Source organism: Oncorhynchus kisutch, linkage group LG15 (genome assembly GCF_002021735.2).
Source record: "Oncorhynchus kisutch isolate 150728-3 linkage group LG15, Okis_V2, whole genome shotgun sequence".
Taxonomy (NCBI): domain Eukaryota; kingdom Metazoa; phylum Chordata; class Actinopteri; order Salmoniformes; family Salmonidae; genus Oncorhynchus; species Oncorhynchus kisutch.
This window is the reverse complement of record NC_034188.2, coordinates 49,632,296-49,651,902: the sequence shown is the minus strand read 5'-3', so window position 1 is coordinate 49,651,902 and position 19,607 is coordinate 49,632,296. Positions and strand designations below refer to the sequence as shown.

The 19,607-nt window shown below is 41.8% G+C and overlaps 1 protein-coding gene across 1 annotated transcript in view; it reads right to left on the bottom strand.

The window, feature by feature from the left end:
• The window catches only part of LOC109887491 (glutamate receptor ionotropic, kainate 4), a 435,871-nt gene that overhangs the window by 60,518 nt on the left and 355,746 nt on the right, over positions 1-19,607 (bottom strand). Inside the window, exons 9-11 of the mRNA XM_031790434.1 lie at positions 3,858-4,019; positions 1,639-1,791; positions 375-479 (exon numbers count right to left, since the gene is read on the bottom strand). Coding sequence (XP_031646294.1) covers positions 375-479; positions 1,639-1,791; positions 3,858-4,019 — 420 coding nt within the window. The remainder of the gene's footprint in view (positions 1-374; positions 480-1,638; positions 1,792-3,857; positions 4,020-19,607) is intronic.

Below are 19,607 nucleotides of genomic sequence, written 5' to 3'. Positions count from 1 at the left end.
AGAGTAAGATACTCAGTAAACGACACCAAAAACAGTTATCGAAAAAACAAGATTAAAAACCTCCTTTCTTTGCCTTTCCTTCAAATTCAGCCATGCCTCCTGCGCCAGTCCAAATGGCATTCTAAATATTTAATAGTGCACGTGGAGAGGTTTTGGACACCTCAGCACTTAAAACCATGCGGGTCAAGGGGATATTTCTACGACCAAACATCAATTGAATACATTATCATGGCTCCCTGCTGCCAGTAGAGCTCTATTACAGGATGTAAGGGAGTGCTTCACACAGCAGTTCTGGGGTAGTGGTAAAAAGAATAGGCCTGCGACCGGGCAAAAAATGGTACTGTAACACTGTATGAACGGGAGAGTTACTTTACCTGCCTTAGGCCGTCTCTACTGTTCTGCATGATCCGCAGGGCGTAGTTGGACCGCTGGCCTTTGCTGTTGAATTCAATGTGGCCCGTTAGTCCTTCCAATTCTACCTATCCCAGAGAGAGAGAGAGAAAGAGAGAAAAGCTCCCATGTTATTAAGGTGTTTCACTTGGTCTGTGACTGTTGTTTTTGGTGTCAGTAATCTGGGTTCAAATAGTGTTAGTTTTCTTTCAAATCCTTCAGCTGCGCTCGATTGAGCTTGCCTTGAGCGACAGAGCCAATGGAGTCGTTCCAAAAGGGAAAACTGCAAACCCTGCCGATCCGGCACTGCAGGCAAGGCTCAAAAAGAAAATAAATACTGTTTGAACCCAGGTATGTCAGTAACTTCACATGCATGTCTGGGTTCGGTCGGGCTTTAGTTCCTTATTGATTAAATTATCCAGAAGGGAAGCGGGCTGACAATTATGCTGCGACAAAACCCTAAGCCACCCCATCATCTGATACTGAGAAACCAGCAGTATGATCGATATGAGGGAGTCTCAAACGAAATGATTGTGTGATGACAAAGTGATGGTGGTAAAACATCTAAATGGCAACAGATGAATCATTTTCAGATTTGCTTTTACTAAAGAAGAAAAAAACAGTCTGAAATTCAATACATGTCACACTCTAGTGTCTTGATGGCTCACTCACAGGCCATTTATTCCTAATGAGGGACTATGAGCATTACAGTGTGACAGCCAGTCATCCAGTCTCTAACTCCTTCCCTGCCCCCCTTCTCCCTGCTGTAGGCTACTGATGAAGAAATAGGGGCAGTGACCTAGCCTGATCCCAGAGCTGTTTGTACTGTCTTACCAACTCCTATGGTCTTAGGCGTATCAATGACAACACACACAGATCTGGGACCAGGCTAGCAGTGACCCAAGTTAATGTGACAATATGACTGACTATATACACAGTGGTAAGAAAAGGGCTAGAAGATTTCTATTTAAATATAAATACATAAATGTAAATATATTCAGTTGGTAGATCAAACAGTAAGGTTAGGTTTAGGGGATAGGGATCTGCTGGCTGAATATCCACTGCAAAAATCTACACACACCTAATTGCTTTTAGTATAATGTTAACTAACACACTTGGGAGCATACTGTATATCACAGTGCACACTGCAGTCTAATTTAGCTCCACAAAGATGAATCTTATCTTAATCTTAAACATGACCAACAACAGAATGCCATTCCCCTCCTATCCAGAGTGGGGCGCCCTTACCATCCTCAGGTAGTTCATGAGGCTGGTGCCATGCTCCCAGATCTTGGAGGACTTGCAAGAGAGCTGCGTGGCGCCCACGTTCTGGCTACGGTTGAGCTCCTGGACCGCCGCCACCACCGCATGCACTGCGTCAAACAGCAGCGCCGACGATAGCTGAGAGGGGGGGAGGGGGGTGATAGGGAAAGAAGAAGTAAAAGAAAGAAAGAAAGAAAGAAAGGAGAAGGGAAGGAAGGAAGAAAAGGGCGCTAATTCTGTGGTAAACACACACCAATCTTCCATTCTCCCTGATGCCTTGGGTCCACTCTGGTCGGTCAGTGATGGGTTAAAACAAGCGATCCCCAAAATGCCATCCATGCAGCAGTCAGATATTCCATTAGATCGTTAGGATCCTCTGATGTGCTGATAGAGGGGGGAAAAAAGCTGCACCACTTTCACCCCTACTGGAGCTGGCAAGCCCTGGCTGTTCCAATTACCACACATCCGTCGGAGTGGAGGCGGAAGTGCAGGAAGAGGGATTTGTCCTGTAGACTGTTTTCATACAGGCCCCATCCGTGTATGTAAAAACAATTAAAATGCATGATGGCATAGATTATACGAGGGAGAGAGGGAGTATTTCACCGATATATGTCTGTATAATAAACCAATAAGCCCTGGCCCTGATCTGTTGTGCATATTGATATGGGAACATATAGATGATTGTGATGCATAGTAAACAATGAGCACCATATAAGGCCCATAACCATCATAATTTCCGTGATATATCTCCTCCTTGCACAGGCCAATGTTGAATTGGACTGCGCTACAAAGTATAAACAACAGCTTGGAAAACAGTAGTTAGAGCGAGTGTGTACAGTGGTTCAGTGCCATTTGGATTCCAGGACGGAAAGTCGATGGCAGCAGCTTCCTGATCATAAGTCACGATTATGCACCATGTGACCTTAAAGGGAGATGTCACTTCGAAATCAAAGTTGGTCAGGTGTTTTCATCCCTCAAAAGTAGTCTAATATCAAAAGGAATCCCCATCGTACGCCATTGATTGTCATGCATTGAGGCATATGCTGTAGCTGGATCTCCAAAACAAATGGCCTGGAATGTGGACCTATCTCAATCATTTTTAGGTTTGAAAATATCTGAAACACTTTGGTTGCAAGTCACTGTAACCCCCCCCCCCCCCCCCTCCATTCTTCCTCACCTCACTCTCTTTCGTCCCACCACCTCTCTCATTCCCATGACACTGTACAGCTGAGAGAGAGGGGTCTTTTAAAAATGGAACCTGATATGAAAGAGCTCCCTGGAACACTGCAAATGAATAGCAGGGCGAAAAGGTGTAGCTCGCTCTCGCTACTCTCGTTTTATTAGGGGCTCAGAGCTGTTATCCCTCCACTGCTCTACGACAAAATATCCTGTGATTAATTAAAGATAACTCCTAATTATGAGCGGGGAAAAACAACTGGAGAAAAACAGCTGGTTTCTAAAAAAACTGCAGCCATTGATTTTTCAAAATCTTTCTTGAGGGCTTAATTAAGAAACAAAAATTCAATAAACCCAATTAATGAGTTCCTCATCGCTCTCTGATGTCAGAAAACTTCTCGTTTACAGAAGTGTGGTGAATTGGGTTCACATTTTTCAAATGCAGCATGGAAGAATGTTATGTTAATGTTATGTACTACACTACCAGTCACGTATTAATTTAATAAGCATGTGGCAATTAACTAATTAGATCTTTAAGAATGACTAATTAACGACTACACAGAGAACTGTATTAAAGGCATAGAAAAGACTTCAAGCCTTAACATTCTCAAAGATCTAAAAGCTTGTAATGAAGCCGAATCTCGCAGTCACACACGTGTGGGGATACCTCATAATATGGAAAAAGAGCTGGGGTGTATTCAGGAGGATGAACCTTTCAGAAGGTTGCAGGTAGATATATAGCAAATACAGTGTTCCCAGGAACAGGATTAAGAAACACTGTGCTAATAATATATTTTCTGCATATGTCTGAACACTCTTTTTGGCTACAGATAGAACTGTAACTAACAGAGCTGAATTTCCAATAGTACATGCTAGAGTAGGATTGGGAATCATCAGGTCTATTTGTTACATTTCTACCTGCAACATTACAGAACCTTCAGATGTAAATATATTATGGAGCTCAGATATGACTGTCTAGCTGCTGAGCAATCCTCTCTGTCCTACATAAACCGGAACCCTGGTCTCACCGGTGTGCCGGCGAAGGGGGCGTGGTCACAGTTTTCCTGCCAGGAACGGTTGAGGCTGAGGAGGAAATCCTGGAAGAAGGGGTGTGTTCGGTTGAAGACGGAAAAGCCCAGAATGTTCACCCGCTCACTGGGCACGTCATCCAATCGCAGCAGAGAGAATTCCTGCAGAGGGAGGAGTCAGAGGGTCAAAGGTGTAATGGTATTAGGTATGCACAGTGTATGACAGAGGCTTGGACATGTCCGACATAAATCATGTTTAGTTGCCTCGATATGGAGGAGATATGTGAATGAACAGAATATTTAATCAATGTCAGGGAAAAGGGCACATGCTAATCTAATACGTTTAGCCCCAATTTCATTGAATTACTTGAAGTTTCGTTATATTAAGTTCATTAATCCAGATGATTAAGATTCCTAACATGTACACAACCCACGTAATTCATTCAGTGTGTATGTATGTGGCGTGTGTATGGTGTGTGTGTGCATTAATGTGTGCATGTGTTCCTTTAGTAGTTTAGCGCATATTCATACATGCGTGGGCATGTGTGTACAGCCTGGAACGAGCCCGTAGAAATGTGCTTGGGTGAAAAACAACTTATACTTTGATGTCCCTAAGTTCAGTCTGGTGGCTCCCGAGCGGTGGGGAGGACGTCACCAGAAGGTTAATAGAGATATCAGCCCAGTCACCCTCAGGTGTCAGTGCCAGCATTACAGTCTATAACAGTGACACCGCCTGTCACCTCGCCGAGCCCGGGGACAGCTATGAAGGGAGGAGGTGGAAAAGGAGAGAAGAATTGGAGGAGGAAAGGTGCCCAGGCTTCAGACAGTTTACTCAGAGACAGACTACTCTACTGTGGAAGACAGGAGAGAGGAGGTGGTGTGTCTGTGCTGAGTCTGTGTGTGTGCATGTGTGTGTGTCTGTGTGCGTGCGCGAATGTGTCCAATCCTCAATAAGAGGTGATGGGGCTGGTGAGTTGAGTAGGAAGAGAATCATTCTGAGAACAGGGACGTCACAAGACACCGGCAGTAGCCTTTAAAATCCCAAGGAATAGATAAGGTAGTGTGTTAGCGGGTTCCTCTGCAGCACTAGATCAAAGCCCAACTTAGACGCTGGTGCTCTTACAACAAACACTAGCAGAGTAGGAGAAGGTGAGCAGGCCACGGAGGAACAAAATATTTTTCATCAGAGCCCCTGAGGGAGAACAGAACAGGCGAAAGACCCTGGTGAATTCCCATAGCATCACTAGCTACAGACCGCAATGCAAACTGGCAGCCATATGTCTTCCCAATCCAGACCAACAACACGATGCTGTTTAGTGGTGACACAACACTTTTTGATTTACTCTCTCTTAGCCATGTTGTCTCTGTATCTGATTGAAATCAGTACATTTCTGTCCATGCCAGGTGATGAAAAGCAATCTGAAAAGTTTAAGGCGAGTCGCTACACCCCAATCGACGCTGACGCACTAGCTTCCGATGTTTTGATGTTTTGGAGGCAAACTCTTGGCAGATTGTTTTTGCACTTTCTGCCAAGTGCATTCAGGACATTGAGGACTTGAGATAAATAGATATTGCGGATTGAAACACACAGCACTTGATAAAAGGAAAGCTGAGTTGAGCCTGAAACAGTGTCATCTCCGTGCTTAATTCTTTATGAATGAGTATTAAAATAAACATGCCGAAAGATGAATTCATTCATTCATTAATTCATGAGAACATTTCCAACATGGACGGAGGTGTTGTTCACAGCCCTGAGTACAATTGGAACTACACCCCACATCTTAAAACATTTAATTCCCCTCAATATTTATAATCAATATATTTAATTATGAAAATAGCATAATATATGGGCGCTGACCCTTCTTATACGGCAACTATAAAAAATTAACTACGAGTGGATACATTTCACACACACACACACACTTCAATTCCCGTTGCGTTATAACATTACACTGTTGATTTGAAGTGAGTTTTACATTTACTGTTCTTTTAGCCACATTTGTTGATAATTATAGCTGAAACTACTCTGTATACATTCATTAACATGATAAGAATATTCTTGGAAAGTTTGGGGTAGGTCCAACATAAAGGCAAAAAAACATGGGTTTGAGTGAGAGGTCTAACTGGTGTCTCCAAGTGGCTACACACCTCTCCAAAGTGTGCACAGTTCCTAGGTTCCTCAGTAATTTCAATGCACCTTTATGGCTAAAGGTGTTTTTTATTTTAGCTCTCCAAGCTCTGCCGTTGTGGAACTAGAGCAAGAGCACTTGTATCTTTATTTGTTGTTGTAAATCTGTTGTCGCAATCTGGGTCAGGTGGACATCGTTTGAAATGTTGTTCTACTGCCAACATGACTAGCTAAAATATTAAATACAATCTTACAGTGTTTGGCTTTCAAAAGGCAATGCAGAGAAGCAGATCATAATGTTGATACATATAGAATGGATTCATGAGTTGCCTTCAAATGCGCGGTACACACATTTTTATTCACAATACAACAAACACAGGCTCATTCTGTTCAGGACAACCCAGGGTATAACGCCATGTCATCTTGTAACTGTACATCAAACATAGTGATCATAAACGTTGACACTGTATAGTACATGAGTTTTATAACATGGAAATGTGAAGTGCACATTTGGACTAACGGGTGTTTGGCTTGCTTGTTTGACATCAAGGCGGTATTTACTGTAATACTCAACATCTCATATTTCAAAATGCATTGAGTACTCTTAAATGTACAACATTTCCCTCACTCAGACAATTAGTGGGAAGGATGGGGGCAAATTCTTGTCAACCGCAGTGATCAAGTTCAGGAAGGCTGTCTGTCAATACCCATACAGAGCTGTGAAGCGGAGACCCTGAGCTCTGACGTCATGTATAGCAAGCATGTTACTGTGCAGCCACTGCTGTTCCAATTTAGGGGCTTATCAGTGTCCAAATCTGCCATTTTCAACTCGTACAAGTGTAAAGGGCTACGACATTCGAACAGCTAAGTTAAATTCCCCACCACACCTCCACACCCACCCATCACTTTTCCCCAGTGTATCCTGACAAGCCCAACGGGATTGGCACCATGATTACTCTTTAAGTGGACTTTAACAGATCATTAGAAGAGGAGCCCTTGCAAATGAGATGGTCATTACGTGTGCCCCTCCTGGGTACAGTCAAACACATGAAACACAAGGTCACCAAATATCCACCGGCGGCGTCTGGAGAAACCTAGCTAGCAAAATTGATACTTACTTTATTTATTTAAATAACAAAGTTATGCAACTCCTAATTCCCCTGTGTGGAAAAGTAATTGCCCTCTTACACTCAATAACTGGATGTTCCACCTTTAGTTGCAATTTTAATTTTAATTTTTTATTTAACCTTTATTTAACTAGGCAAGTCAGTTAAGAACAAATTTTTATTTACAATGACGGTCAACCAAAAGGCAAAAGGCCTCCTGCGGACACGGGGCCTGGGATTGAAAATAAAAAATAAATACAATATAAATATAAATATAAGACAAAACACACGTCACAACAAGAGAGACAACACAACACTACATAAAGAGAGACGTAAAGACAACAACATAGCAAGGCATCAACACATGACAACACAGCATGGTAACAACACAACATAACAACAACATGGTAGCAACACAACATGGTAGCAGCACAAAACATGGTACAAACATTATTGGGCACAGACAACAGCACAAAGCGCAAGAAGGTAGAGACAACAATATATCACACAAAGCAGCCACAACTGTTAGTAAGAGTGTCCATGATTGAGTCTTTGAATGAAGAGATTGAGATAAAACTGTCCAGTTTGAGTGTTTGTTGCAGTTCTTTCCAGTCGCTAGCTGCCACGAACTGAAAAGAGGAGCGACCCATGGATGTGTGTGCTTTGGGGACCTTTGACAGAATGTGACTGGTAGAACGGGTGTTGTAAGTGGAGGATGAGGGCTGCAGTAGATATCTCAGATAGGGGGAAGTGAGGCCTAAGAGGGTTTTATAAATAAGCATCAACCAGTGGGTCTTGCGACGGGTAAACAGAGATGACCAGTTTACAGAGGAGTATAGAGTGCAGTGATGTGTCCTATAAGGAGCATTGGTGGCAAATCTGATGGCGGAATGGTAAAAAACATCTAGCCACTCGAGAGCACCCGTGCCTGCCAATCTATAAATTATGTCTCCATAATCTAGCATGGGTAGGATGGTCATCTGAATCAGGGTTAGCTTGGCAGCTGGGGTGAAAGAGGAGCAATTAGGATAGAGGAAACCAAGTCTAGATTTAACTTTAGCCTGCAGCTTTGATATGTGCTGAGAGAAGGACAGTGAACCGTCTAGCCATACTCCCAAGTACTTGTATGAGGTGACTGCCTCAAGCTGTCAACCCTCAGAGGTAGTAATGACACCTGCGGGAAGATGGGCATTCTTCTTACCAAACCACATTACTTTTGTTTTGGAGGTGTTCAGAACAATGTTAAGGGTAGAAAAAGCTTGTTGGACACTAAAAAAGCTTTGTTGTAGAGCATTTAACACAAAATCCGGGGAGTGTCCAGCTGAGTATAAGGCTGTATCATCTGCATATAAATGGATGAGAGAGCTTCCTACTGCCTGAGCTATGTTGTTGATGTAAATTGAGATGAGCGTGGGGCCTAGGATCGAACCTTGGGGTACTCCCTTGTTGACAGGCAGTGGATGAGACAGCACAATATTGCTTAGAATCAAGGGCATTGTTGACATCATTGAGGACCTTTAATGTTGCAGTGACATATCCATAACCTGAGCAGAAAACAGATTGCATACCCAAGAGAATACTATAGATATCAAGAAAGCCAGTCAGTTAATTATTGACAAGTTTTTCCAACACTTTGATAAACAGGGCAAAATAGAAATAGGCCTTATAACAGGTAGGATCAGATTGATCTGAGTGCACTTATTTCTCATTTGCCTGAACGATAGCCAGTCAGCCTGAGTATGCATGTGCCGAGCCTTTCGCCAAATGCAATTCTTGATGTGGAGTAACTCTGCAAGATCACGGTCGAACAAGGGGCTGAACCTGTTTTTAATTCTCATTTTATTTATGGGGGCGTGTTTGTTTACCAATACCACTGAAAATATCAAAAAAGAAGGTCCAAGAGTCCTCGACAGAGGGGATCAAGCTGATTCTATACCTTTATACAAAGGCCAGTTCATAAAGGAAGGCTTGCTCATTAAAGTTTTTTAGCAAGTGTCTATGTCAAATCAGGACAGGTCGTTTCACTGAGCAGCCATTACGAACACAGGCTGTAAAACAGTGATCACTAAGGTCATTACAGAAAACACCAGACTGATACCTATCAGAATTATTTGTGAGGATAACATCGAGGAGAGTAGACTTTTCTGGGTGTTTGGAGTCGTACCTTGTGGTATTGGTAATAATCTGAGAAAGACTTAGGAATTGTGGTTTAAGCATGTCCCAGTTTAGGTCACCTAGTACAACAAATTCAGACTTAGTGTAAGGGGCAGGAGAGAGTTTAGGGCAGGTAGGGTACAGGCCAGTGCTGATGGAGGACGATAGCACTCAGCAACAGTCAACAAAGAGCTATTTGAAAGTTTAATGCTTAAAACCAGCAAATCAAATTGTTTGGGGACAGACTTGGTGGAGACAATTGAGCACTGAAGGTGATCCTTGGTAAAGATTGCCACTCCCCCACCTTTGGAAGATCTGTCTTGCCGAAAAAGGTTATAACCAGAAAGGTTAACATCAGTATTCAAAACACTCTTCCTCAACCAGGTCTTAGTAATGACCAACACATCTGGATTGGAGCTGTGAAGTCACACTTTCAATTGATCCATTTTAGGTAATAAGCTTCTAGTGTTAACGTGCAGAAAACCCAGGCTTTTACGAGAGCAGAGGATGGGCATAGGACAGGGAGAGCTCTGTAGTGTTGATTTATGACATCTGAATGTGTATCAGACGGCAACAAGATCCTAGTGTACAACAATTTCATCAGGTAACATGAATACAAGGCCGGCGAGAGATGGTTTAGAATAGGATGGGAGGCCAATAGAGAGTTAGACATAGTCTGTCCCCACGGTTGGGTAAAGAATGTTTGTATTCAACAAAGTATACAGGAGTCATGAGGCAAATAGCAAAATAGCAAAATGCACAATAAAATAATAAAATATATAACGACTTGGAGCTAGCCATTGTAAGTTCAGAGTCACTCGCCCCAACAGTGTGTGTGTGCTGGAGGCGAGCGAAATCTCAGGAGAGAGGGGTGAGTGTGGTGGAGGTACCTGTACCAGACAGGGGGAGACAGACCAGGGCAGATGGGGAACATGTCGCCAGGTGGAATCCAAGCAGCAGTGCAGCAGGCAACTGGAGTAGGTGTCACACGCATTTGGGAGAAGCTTTTATTTCTGGAGGCAGATTTCTTGTAGAAAATGCCAGTGAATGGTCTTTGAACAGCTGGAGGGGGCTTCAGAGGACTCTTCAAAGACTCCTGACACTTGTTGGGCCCAAAGGCCTAGAAAATAGCATCAGACCAAATGCTACTCACTCAGTTCCAGGTTAGATGGTGTCCTCAGGTCTCTGCTGTTTGTTTGCGCAAGCACCCTCTGTAAAGCTTGAAAACAGGAAACCTTGGAAGCAGTACTCTCTCAGGTTAATTTTGGTCAAAATTAGGTTGTAGGTGTTGCAATGACTGCAACCAAATGCTTCCTGTAGTTGTTGATCAGTCTAACACATCGCTTCGGAGGAATTATGGCCCACTTTTGCAGAACTGTGCGACATATGTGGGTTTTCAAGATTGATCTGCTCGATTCAAATCCTGCCACAACATCTCAATTAGGATTAGTTCTGGACTTCGACTAGACCATTCCAAAACTTAAAATGTGTTGCATTTTAGCCATTTTCATGTGGAATTGATTGTGCGTTTTGCTGCATGACCCAGCTGCGCTTCAGCTTCACCTCACAGATGGATGACCTGACATTCTCTGCTACAGAGTAGAATTCATGGTTCCTTCTATTAAGTCATTTAGGTCCTGAGGCAGCATCCCCAAACCATTAGACTACCACCACCATGTTTGACCGTTGGTATGAGGTTCTTACTGTGGAATGCAGTGTTTGGTTTTCGCCAGACATAACGGGACCCATCTTGTCCAGAAAGTTGACTCAGGTTTTTCCAAAAAGCACCTGGTAGCACGTGGATTAAGACTCTTGGAAGACTGTTCTATGGACAGGTGAGTCAAAAGTAGAACTTTTTGGACAACATGGGTCCCATTACGCCTGCCGAAAACCAAACACTGCAATCCACAGTAAGAACCTTATACCAACGGTCAAGCATGGTGGTGGTAGTGTGATGGTTTGGGGATGCCACGGCCACGTGACTCAGGAGCGATCCATTTTCATGTACCTAATAAAAGCTGAAGTGCATTCAGAAAGTATTCACACACATTGACTATTTCCACAATTTGTTGTGTTACAGCCTGAATATAAAATTTATTAAATTGAGATTTTGTGTAACTGGCCTAACTGCCAATAATGTTAGAGTGGAATTATGTTTTTAGAAATACAAATTCATTAAAAATGAAAAGCTAAAATGTCTTGAGTCAATGAGTATTTAACATGATTTTTGAATGACTACCTCATCTTTGTACCCCATAGATACTGTACACCAAATCAATACTCAGTTGGCGGAATGGAAGGAAACCGCTCAGGGATTTCACCATGAGGCCAATGGTGACTTTAAAACAGTTACAGAGTTTAATGGCTATGATAGGAGAAAACTGAGGATGAATGAACAACATTGTAGATGTAAAACACAAGGCCAAATATACACTGGAGTAGCTTAACAAAACCACATTGAATGTTCCTGGGTGGCCTAGTTACAGTTTTGACTTAAATTGGTTTGAAAGTCTATGGCAAGACTTGAAAATGGCTGTCTAGCAATGATCAACAACCAACTTGACAGAGCTTGAAGAATAAAAAAATAAAAATGGAATCCATTTTGAATTCAGGCTGTAACACAACAAAATGTGGAATAATACTTTCTGAAGGAACTGTACACACGTGTACATGCACGCACACAAAACCCTCACCCTAACCCAACCTCACACACACACATCACTGCTTGCATAAAGAGCAGCAGAAAAGACAGAGAGTAAGTGTGAGAGGTGGCCCAGGCAGGCTGGCCCCGGTGGCCTCCAGTTGACAGGCTGGCCATAGGCCCCCTGACACAGCCTGTCACCTGGAGATCAATCAGAAACGAGGTGCTGGGCCAACCCGCTGTTCCCCTGCTGGCACCTCCTGGACCCTCTTAATAGCATATTCTGAAAAACACAGGCATACTAACAGACACACACATGCGTGCAGACACATGCATGCATGTCGCAGACAGGCAGGCACATGCACACACACACAAACACAAAATAAACTCTCCCACATTCTGTTTGTTGTGGTGTATCCAAGTTGAGAGCTGAATAATGAGCTCCCCAGAGACCTGGCTGTTACCTTACTGTTGTGCACTGTCAGGGACCACACACACACACGCACATTCACACAGCTGCTAGGGGCCCAACCAACAGGTTAGACTCCTTCTGCTACCTATCAAAAACTATTTGTTTTGTAATGCAGAGCATCCTAGCTAACAAACACATTATTTAGCAAGTTCATAGAATCTAACACCATTTGAATGTCTGAAAGGTCATATTCCATTAGTAAGGACCCCTTGTGTAAGCTATGTTTGCTAATAAGCAAACACACAAAATCCAAACTGTACATCTTCAGAGGCTAATTGTATAACAGCAGCAATGTCAAGAAGCTAAAGTAAAAAAGCATGTTAGCATTAGGAAGCCATTTAGGTCAATGTAAAGAAGCTAATGCAGAGTAACAAGCTAGCACAAAATAAAAAATTAAACTAGCTAGCATGTTAGCATAAAGAATTTAAAGAAACGCATGCTAGCATTAGCAAGCCGTATAGCTCAATGTCAAGAAGCTAATGCAGAGTAACAAGCTACCACAAAAGAAAGAGAAAACCAGCTAGCATGCTAACATTAGAAAGAAAAGCATGTTAGCATTAATTGTCAAGCTGTACAGCTGCAAATGCCTACCATGATCAAAGGTAGACATGAATTGTTGCAAGGCTGCTTTAATAAACATCAGAGACAGTTGACTAAATAGGAATTTACTAATGGCATCTATTAAAATGGTACATGATAACTGACTGACACCAATATTACCTCATCTTTTGCTTTCAGTGACATGAGATATCACCCATTCTGTGAGTGTCGTTTAATGTGAAAGAAAGGTCACAGCTCAAGTGATTTCCGAGAAATGTCACTGTATGTTCGTGTTAAGTGTAATATTAAGTGGAGGCGAGCAGCGAAAGGGTCTTTTATAGTAGCCTACTGAACAACGGCGTAATTAGAGGGTTATGTTTTCAGAGTAGCTATTGTCATTGAGTGCCAAAACACTTGAAAAAGCCTTGTTGGTGTTGTAGCTGCATGTTATGCGAGTTCAAGGCCCCATACACAAGAGAGAGTACTGAGGCATTCCATTAGGGATTTGTGACTCGTTTCAGGAAACTAGGCGTGCAGTGGTCCTCCTTTAAAAGTTGCGTCATACTGCGGCACACCCTGCGTGCCGCTGCAGCATTATGTGGCATGTCATTTAATTCTCATCCATTTCTTCTGTTACTGCAAGTTATTGCTAGTTTGACCACAAGAGGGCATCTTTAAGAAGCATTTGATAGTATTCCGTATTGGCATTACCAGAGAATTTAAAACCTTTTTTTGTAATAACATAGTATATGGGATTGATTTTAAGAAATTTGGCTTAATTAATTAGATTAATATTATGGTGTTTCCATTCAGAGAAAATTATCCGTTTGTAAATTCAGACCGTTTCGCTCTCGGTGCGCACACTGGACGTTCGGCCGAGGAATAGGGTTGATTTGAGAGTTCTGGCCTTACAAAGTCAGTCAAGCACCCAAGCTAACGTTGGCTAGCTAATACTAGACACAAATGAGACCACTCTGACCATTTTACTCGCCCTAGCAGAGCTGGTAATCGTGTTAATCAGAACGTTGGTGACTGTAAATGTGATGCTGGAAACAATTGAATTACGTTATTATTATTTTTTTTAAGGGTGTTGAGCGCTCGTAAAGTAATTATTCTGCGCTCTGGTACACTCAGATGAGAGTGCTCTGAAATCCGTGTAGATAGTAGGCTGGACATATGACATTTTTAACAACCGTGGAGCCCAGTTTCATAATATGACCATATTTCCCAGCTGTTTTCCGTCGTTTTGAAGTAATCGCGAAAAACAGGCCATTGTTTAAGTGCATTTTTCACCCTGCCAGCTCTTTTTAGTTATTTTGAGCACCGTGGCACCAACTCGCCTTCCGAATGTTCTATTCCCAGTTTATTGCTCAACGTCACAAGTCGGGTGTAACCGGATTGAAATGGCGAGCTAATTAGCGAGGTGCGTGCTAATAGCGTTTCAATCGGTGACGTCACTCGCCATGCTTCTTCTTCTTTGGCACCATGAGTAACGATGCATCGAGGGTGGCTGTTGTCTATGTGTGCAGAGGGTCCCTGGTTTGAGCCCAGGTAGGGGCGAGGAGAGTGCCCCATTTTAATCAGGAGAATCTCCTCTTTGTAATTATGTAAGTCTGGGCAGCGAGCTTGTTTGTCATCGATCGATAGACCAGAAATAGACGTTTTTATTTTTCCCTACTTTTTCATTACGCAGACATAAGAATAGTTGCCAGCATTGAGGTGCGGATGTTAACTTTCTACACAAGTAATTTTTTTCCGGTTTCTTCCAACGAACAGATTGTAGTGTTAAAATAAAAAGAGATACAAATTTAATTCTAAGCATCACTCCAGTCAAAACAGGCTTTGCGAACGTTTGATTTCATTCATTTGGACTCGCACCAGTGTTTCAGCTTAGCCATGGTTCTTAAGCCGTTTTTCAGCCTTGGGTGAATTTTGACTCGTTCTATTATCCAGCCTATAGATAGCCAGAGCGAATTTACGAAAGCACCCGAATGTTAATTGAGAACGCACAATTTAGCTAAACTAAGAATGACGAGAATAATGAAGTCAATAAACGATGGTTAGTTAGATAGCCTATAGTTAATATACTGGCAAGTTTGATGTATACTAAACTATTAACGATAGGTAGCTAGCTAACATACCGGTACATACTGCTGTAATGATATGCTATGTGGTTTGTAAGGACAGCGTAGCTAACAAATTGTCAGCCAACAACGTGTAAGGTAACTTATTTGAAAGTCATTACTTTATTACATTGAGTAGCAAGCTACCCCTTGTTCGTTAGGGCAAATCTGGTCTGTGACAGGAGAGGGGGTTTTCACACTTAGAAAGGCTATTAGACTAGTCTTTAGTAAAGGTTGAATAGTCCATCAGCTATTAGCCCTCCTCCCCAACTTGCAACAAATTGCTGTTCCCATCTCATTCCTTTCCCTCTTCCACACTTCATCATTCTCAGTGGCTCGCTTGTGGGCATGCTGGCAGGGCAAGGCAGCATCTCCAGTTGTGCGTCTAGAATTCTGCATACAGTAGCACGTTTGTATGAAGGTGTGGTTATTCACAGGCAAATTGTTATATGCTATGGGGGTACATTTGTGTCTTTTTGTCGAGAGCAAAACTTCTTCTTTTTTTTCCAATCAAAAATAATTGTTCTGAAAACATTTTTTTTCCGACACAAAGGAAGTCATAGCGGACACCTACGAAGGTGGCATCTCAGGTCAGCAGCACTGGGCTGTAGTGACGTATCCTAAAAATGACATCTGTTGCTTTAGATTGAACGGTCATTTCTCAGTTATTGTTTTCATATCTATAAAAAAAAAAGCTGTTTCCTTTACTTTCAGAGAGCGAGCTAATCAAGCGGTCGAAAATGTAGATATTGCCAGATGTTCACTGTCCGAGGAACAAGCCGCAGAAGCTTTATTGCTGGCAAAAGTGTCCATAACCAGAAGTAATTAAACTGTTCTGTGTTCTTTTTCTCCATTTCTGCCTGTCTTGTTGTACATGGAACTTGTCTCACATGCATTAATTAAAAAACCCTTAAGATGTCAACTGCTAATTTTCAGATTTACACCACATGAACACAGACATTTTTACTGGACTATCTGTTGCTGCCAAGTCATGATTTCCCTGGGGGTTAGCCTTGCAATAACCAAGTGGTGAGACACATAGCCCTCTATATTTAAATGTTTCAGGTACACTCCGATAGGTGCCTGCGTCACATACAGAATCTTTTGACATGGTCTTCTATTGTTTGTCCTCATGTGTCTGTTTTTCAGCATAAAGTACTCTGTAGCCACTTAGTGTGGACAACAGGTGAAACCACACACACACACACACAATAAGTCTCTCTTCTTCACTTCATCCCTCTCCCCCTTCTCCCTAAATCCTCTAGGTTATATCAGCTGTTTTGGTGAACCCCGCCCGCATCTGAACTGGCTGACACAGAGGGCAGAGCATGATCATAGATGTCACTTGGTCGGGTCAACAGGAAGTATTATTAAAGAGATGCTTTACATTGAAATACAGACAGAGATGTATTAGTCCCAGAGTTAATGATCCAAGGTCAGTTTTGCATTTCACCTCCTGATTATGATGACTGACCGTGGTAGAATAAAATAAAAAATCAAGGCTTAATCATGCTCTCTCTCTTTCCATCTGTCTCTCGTCTGCAGGTATGTTTTGATGTGAGAGAGGAAGCCAGTCTTGTAATCGCCACCTCACCTGCTCTTAAGATAACCTTCGGGCCAACTGGGGGGCCCAAGGCTGTTTAGGAGACACTTTTGTGATAAAGTGAGAGAATATTAGGGTAGCACTGTAATTCATGAATCATATGCTGTCTGCCGCTGTTCTTACCTCTTTCCCTGTCTGTCTTCTACACCTCTCCCCCCACCTCGTCTTTCTTCCTCGTTTTATAAGTACAGATTGAACTTGTGTGTATAATATTACAATTATCATAATTATAATGCATTTATGTATTTATAACACCTGGATAATGAACTTCTTTCAATAAAGCGTTTCACATTCTCCACTGGTTGAAACTAAGTATCTCATTGAAATACTATCCGGTGTCCTCAGATTAACGCAGATAAAGGGAGTTAGATATGCATAGTTTTTTTCTGTATATATGACTTACAAATCAATCATGTTTCTAGTCTATTGCATAGTTACAATGTGTAATCATTGATGTCCCCGGAGTAGTAAACACTTGAAGTGTATAATTGTAATACATACATGCAGACACAGCATCATTCAAATAATGGAATTTGATATGACTGAAAAAGAATGTCTCAGAGATTCATACCTGAACCGCTCCTTTATTTGCCAAGGAAGAGTACATGATCAGTGAATATATTCAACGTACAGGCTACAATGTGGGAATCTCATGCGTGGTAATAATTACAGTACATGTGTATATAGCACTTGCATCCTTGGCACAATAAAGTTATTAAATTCTACTCTATCCATAGGCTTCATTAATGCCATTCAGACTTGAAGTTGATACAACAACTATGATAGCTGAGGTTCATAGATAGGTTCTGAACTAATACTCATACCAAACGTCATACACAGATCGGCTACATACTGTAGCTAGCTACACATCCATAGGCATACAGTTATTTTTATCCTCCACTACACAATAAGCATGTAAACAGTTAGCTAGCTATGTTACTTCAGCTGCATTGCAAGGCAAGCTTACACAATTGTACGTTCAATTTGCAGTAAATTATTTAGCTAGCTAGATTCTTTACATCCACTGTTTCACAAGACGACAGCCTGGTTTTCTGGTTTTCTCAGGAGTCCCTAAAACAAACAACACAAATTACAATTTCATTCTCCTAACACTAGCTACCTGGTTAATATTAGCTAGTCAGATAACTTGCTAAAGAGCAACTTTCATAAATTAACTTTGTGACAAAAACATATGAACTAATATTAACTAACATATTCCTCTCAATTGTACATTTTTTGCTTGCTTTGTTTGAAGAACGCCACCAGGCAAGGGTGGCTCGCATCAAAATTCGTCATTGGAACCACTCGAATTCCACTGATTGGTCATACAAAAACCTTGGGACCCAAATGCATAATGAGTGCTCCAACTCCCCTTGTGGTGGTCTGGAGCAATGAAGCCGTGACGCTGCATACCTCTAAGTCCCGAGGTGCAAGCTCGCAACTTTTAAAGGAGGAACCACTGTATGTCACGGGTCACTACATCACAGGAAAGACAATGTGGACGTAAACTTTTTTTTTTTGCAAAATGTGCATTTTGGCAGAAATGCCTTCTGGAACATGTGAACATTCATGATCCTTAATAATAAACTTGTATGCCATCTGTTAAATTACAAGCTTGTTGGTTTAGCCACAGAAAAAGTCAGCAACCTTCTCGCTAGCCATGATTGACTAAGATAATGAGTTGGCTGGACATGCCGAGAGATGAGTTCAAATTGGTCTGCCATATAGCACGCTTCTGTCTATTTGAGCTAGTCAGTATGTGCAGGTAATCCTGTCTAACATGGCTTTAAAAATATATATTGCATAGTAGACCTGCATAAGTGTTGCTCTACACTTTCTGGAGGACTGAGTTTTGAAATCAGTGGAATTAGAGTATGATAGCTAAGGAGATAGAGAAAACACATGTCTCCAGATTACATCTTCAAACTAAGGGCAATCATGGCATCAGTGACAGGGAGAAGCATCCACCCATGATGTATACGGGTAAGATAGTCTACCTAGCTACATTTTCAGATATTACACATTTGTAATTTTTGACAGAAAGTCGTTTTCATTTAAAGTAAAAGTGTACTGTTAGCTAGCTAGCTCACTAGCTATATGATAGCTATATGCTCTTATTATTCGTATCTCAGAGTAATTTGCTTTGTTAGTTACAGCCTAATGTTAGCTAGCTAACATTGAACCTGGTTGGTTAACTACCTGCAGATTCATGCAGGGTAGAAACACCATGATTTGGACTATGGTTAATTTTTTACCTAGCTAGCTAGCTAGCTACTTGTCTTATCAAAAGACTCCACTATGCAAGTAACCATTTCAATAGAATTTCACTGCGACAACTGTTGATAGATGTAGCTGGTAAATACTCTGTTTTCAGAGCATTCTCGTCTGAGTGTGCCAGAGCGCAGAATAACTGACAAATATACAAACACTCAACACCCGTTGAATATGGCCGGTGCCAGTAAACGTTGGCAAAAAAGCATCAATTGTTGCCAGCAGCACAGTTGCCATCAATAAGGCTTTGGATAACATAAAAACAGTCTAACCAGCTCTGCTAGGGCAAATAAAATGGTCAGAGTGAGGTGTTCTCTCATTTGTGTCTGGAAGTAGCTACCAAGCTAGCCAGTTAGCTTGGGTGCTTGACTGCTGTTGTTAGGACAGAACGCTAAAGAGGGTGGGAACAATGCTGAATGGGTGTAGACAAAGAAGAGCTCTCCAGTAGGTACCAAAACATTCAAAGGCCATTTTCTCAAATGTGAGATTACAAGTTTATCAACTTTCAAAGCACAATTACTTTCCCATTGTTCCTCAAATGCAGTGTATGATATACCATTTTTTTTGTGACTCTGATTTTATCCCATGTAAAAAACAGAATTTCAAATTCTGCTACAATTTTTTTTGTTGAAAATTGCATACTGTACAACAGAAAGGTATGGGAAGAAAAACAAGTGGCCCCAACCACTTAAAACTGCAAATGTTGCTGGTG